The following is a 3,945-nucleotide window of genomic DNA, read 5'->3' on the forward strand; positions in this document are numbered from 1 at the left end:
AGTTGAATGGGTCGGGCCACTGCACGGATGTTGCCCATGCATTGGGGACCGCAAATTGCAGTCCCCAATGCACCGAACGGACGCACGACGGCCGTGTACATGTACCTTAGAAGATGATGAGGGTAGATCTTTATTGATGTTGTCAGGGCTGACACAGTGTGTTTTTTATTTATTTATTTTTCTTACTGGGGGGTGGGGGGAGTGTCCTATGCATTTATAATTGTGTAATAATTTTAGGGATAAGTGTAGTCCATTTAGCCCATCTTGGGCTTATATAACGTTTCTGGCCCAGACTAACATTTATAAATTACTACCTGAGTTTCTGGTGGGGATCAGGGGCAAAGCGTGACTACGAGCTTCAGTTCTCCTGCTTCTGCAGCCAGTGATCGCGCTCGCGCTGTGCATATACCTTGCCAGAAGGCGCGTGCACACGCCGAATCTAGCCGGCACATGTGCAGCCGAGGAAAATTATGCCCGGCTGACTGCGGGAGCCCGAGACGGGATTGTGCAGTCACAAGGAGTGCTCCGCGCAGGCACCAGACTTGCGCTATCCCAAGGAATCGTTAATTTCTAACAATAATTTGTTTTCCCTTAGTCCCTAACAGCAGCACAGATGGGGTTAACCACCCCCCATGGACTGGTAGGACCGGCGGAATTTTAATGAGCCCAAGTAATAATTAAACACTTAAACCTCCCCTATAAAGGAGGGAATCACCTCCAGCCCATTGTGTTATAGCAAGAAAAAACGAGTCTTACTAGGGTGGGAAATTTGTGTGCTGCTGTTAGGACTAGGGAAAACAAATTATTGTTAGAAATTAACGATTCCCTTACGTCCTACCAGCAGCACAGATGGGGAGATAGCAAGAAGAACCCCTAGGGAGGGCCATCATACATGGCAGAACTAAGAATAGTCTGCTCAAAGGCCGAGTACTCAGCTAATCTGGCATCTAGTCTATAATGGGAGATGAATGTTGATTCAGAGCTCCAGGAGGCAGATTTACAAATCATGTCGAGCGGAAGAAGACTCCTCTCGGCAAAAGAAGTAGCTACAGCCCTCGTAGAATGGCTTTTACAAACCCTGGAGGGTCTAGAGATTGGAAACAAAAGATTCCCATTAGCCTCCTTAATCCATCGACGCCTTACGCCTTTAAACTTACCGGCAAACAGGATTAGAAGATTTTCATCTTTCCTGAACTCCTTGATCTATCCACATAGATCCGGAGGCATCTCGAGACATCCAAAGGATGTATAGCAGGTTCCTCGGAGGAGGTAGAAGGTCTAGAAAGAACCGGGAGGGATATCACCTGGTTGATATTCTGTAAAGAAGGAACCTTAGGCCTAAAGTACGGGAGAAATCTTAAAAGGACCCAGTCTTGCAAAAAAATGGTATAGGGCTCGTGCGCTGATAGAGCTTGAAGCTCAGAGACCCTCTTGGCCGAAGTCACAGCAAGAAGAAAAAACAAGTTTTCCATGTGACAAACTAGAAATCTACCTCCTCCAAAGGCTCAAAGGGGGGAGATGCTAACCCCTGAGAACTACTGATAAATCCCATTGAGGGATGGGTTTCAGTACTGTAGGCTTTAATCTTTCAGCTCCTTTAAGGAACCGTTTCATGTGCGGGACCTGCGAAAAAGACTTGTTGAAACAAGCTGAAATGGCTGCAACTTGAACCCTCAAGGTAGATGGCGCAAGGCCTTTGTCACAGCCATCTTGCAGAAACTGAAGGATGATGGGGAGGAGCGGATCTGCAGACGCACCTCCTTTGAGGAACACCAAGAAGAGAATATCTCATAATCTGTGAGTAGGCTCTCTTAGTAGAGTCTGCTCTTGAATGAGACTGCGTTCTCAGGACCGACTCTGAAAGCCCTCTATTCTGGGAAGGGACTGATCAACCTCCAGGCTGTCAGGTTGAACCTGTGCAGATCTGGGCAGATGTGAGTGTCCCATGACACCAGGGTCTGCCGTGGGGGGAGCCTCCAATAATGTCCCCGACTCATCTGAATGAGCTGGGTAAACCAGGATTTCTTGGGCCAAAACGGTATGATGCTATTACGGAGGCCTGATCCTGACGAATTTTCATCAATACCCTCGGTATCTTGAAAAGGGAGGAAGATGTAAGCCAGCCTGAACCTCCAGGATATTGACAGAACATCTAACGCCAGGGGGTTGTCCTCCTGTAAAGGGAGCAAAACCTCTCCACCTTGGCGTTGAACCTTGTTGCCATAAGATTCACCTCTGGCATTCCACACTTGAGGACTATCTGCTTGAATATCTCCGGATGTAAAGACCACTCCACTGTTGGAAGACGTGGCTCAACCGATCCGCTATCATATTGAGGGAGCCTCGAATGTGGATCGCAGATAAGTGTGAAAGGTTCAATTCTGCCCATCCAGAATCACCCCAATCTCGCGGAGATTGGATGAGAGGAGCCGCTCCTGAGGAGACCCAGGATCTGTGCACTGGAGAATCGTCTAGATGAGCACCCCAGCCTACTTGGGACGCATCTGTTGTCAATATGACCCAGGTTGGCTTGGGGTCATAGACTTCCCGTCTAAAAGAGGACTCCACCATCTGAGGGAATGCCGAGTTTGCCAAGACAGGGAGCACAGGGAGTTCAGCCCGGCGGGGCTGCCATTCCATTTGGAGAGAACCTCCGACTGCAGCGGCGGAGGTGCCATAAAGCCCAAGGGACTGCTTACGCAGACGCTGACATGAGCCCCAACATCTCATGAGAGTCCAAATTGGAACTCGCCAAGGCACAGATAGGAATTCTGCCATGTTCTGTATTCGGGATCTTCTTTCTGGAGTCAACCGGAGAGATCTCCCAACGGAGTCGATTATGAAGCCTAAATATCTTACTGAAGTCGACGGGCTCACGTTCGACTTCTGCCAGTTGATGAGCCACCTTAGGCGGAACAGAAAGGAAATCGCTACATGAAGATGGTGGGTCAGGACCACAAAGGAAGATAAGGAATGATGGTCAGTCCTTGGAGTGCTAGCCGCCACCACAGAAACTACCACCTTGGTGAAAGTGTGAGGGCAGAAGAAATGCTGAAGGGAAGGGCAACGAACTGAAGGTGTCTGGTGGACACCTCACACCTGGACCGCGATCCTGAGATATTTCCTGGAAGCAGGATGAATCGGGATGTGCAAATATGCATCCTTGAGGTCCAGGGTTGCCGTCACATCTCCAGGATTGAGAACGTGAACCACTGACCTGATGGTTTCCATACGGAACCTTACTTTCCTTACGTTATCGATTGAAGAATCTCAAAACGATAATCATCCGGGAGATCCCCTGACGCCTTGGGAACCAGAAACACTGGTGAGTAAATACATAAGCCCCGTTCCCCTGCCGGAATCTCCTCCAGAGCCCCCTTGTGGATGTAATCCTGAATGTAAGCCTCAGAACCGACTGCCTTGTGGCCTGTGGAAGTTTGGTTCTGATGAACCTGTCCGGAGACAGAGAAAGAAGATTGATTGAGTACCCCTCTGATATGACATTCAGGACCCAGGGATCCGAAATCTCTCGGATCCAGATGTCCTTGAAGTGGGAGAGTTGACCTCCGATGGGAAGATGAGGCAGGGGAGTGAGGAAGTCTTCTGGCAGGATGGCAGAGTCACGGAAGTCATCCAAGAGCCTTGAGGAGGCCCGTAGACAGGAGGTGGATTTTTTATCCTTGGCTCCTTCACGAGAGCGCCTCGAACCTCTTCGCTGCGCTCCCCAGTCCCTCCGGGCTCTTGACTGCTGGTCAGACCTACCACCACGGTTTTGTCTGCCCCGCCCCCTAAAGGACTGTTGGGAAGACTCTTCCCCTTTTAATCTTCCCCTTTTAATCTTATCCAACTCTGAGTCGAACAAACGGTTGGGCTCAAAGGGAAGGCTAACATGGATTGTCAGCGACCCAAGGCTTAAGCCACAAAGGCCTGCGGGCCGCTGACACC

At 49.8% G+C, this 3,945-nt stretch overlaps 1 protein-coding gene across 1 annotated transcript in view; it reads right to left on the minus strand.

Annotated features, from left to right (window-relative positions):
• Positions 1 to 3,248: 3,248 nt before the first annotated feature.
• Positions 3,249 to 3,945, minus strand: part of LOC120998844 (carnitine O-palmitoyltransferase 1, liver isoform-like) — a 44,620-nt gene continuing 43,923 nt past the window's right edge. Inside the window, exon 6 of the mRNA XM_040429736.1 lies at positions 3,249 to 3,305. Within this exon, the coding sequence (XP_040285670.1) occupies positions 3,249 to 3,305 (57 nt within the window). The remainder of the gene's footprint in view (positions 3,306 to 3,945) is intronic.

The sequence above is a fragment of the Bufo bufo genome, chromosome 1 (genome assembly GCF_905171765.1).
Source record: "Bufo bufo chromosome 1, aBufBuf1.1, whole genome shotgun sequence".
NCBI classification, from domain to species: Eukaryota; Metazoa; Chordata; class Amphibia; order Anura; family Bufonidae; genus Bufo; species Bufo bufo.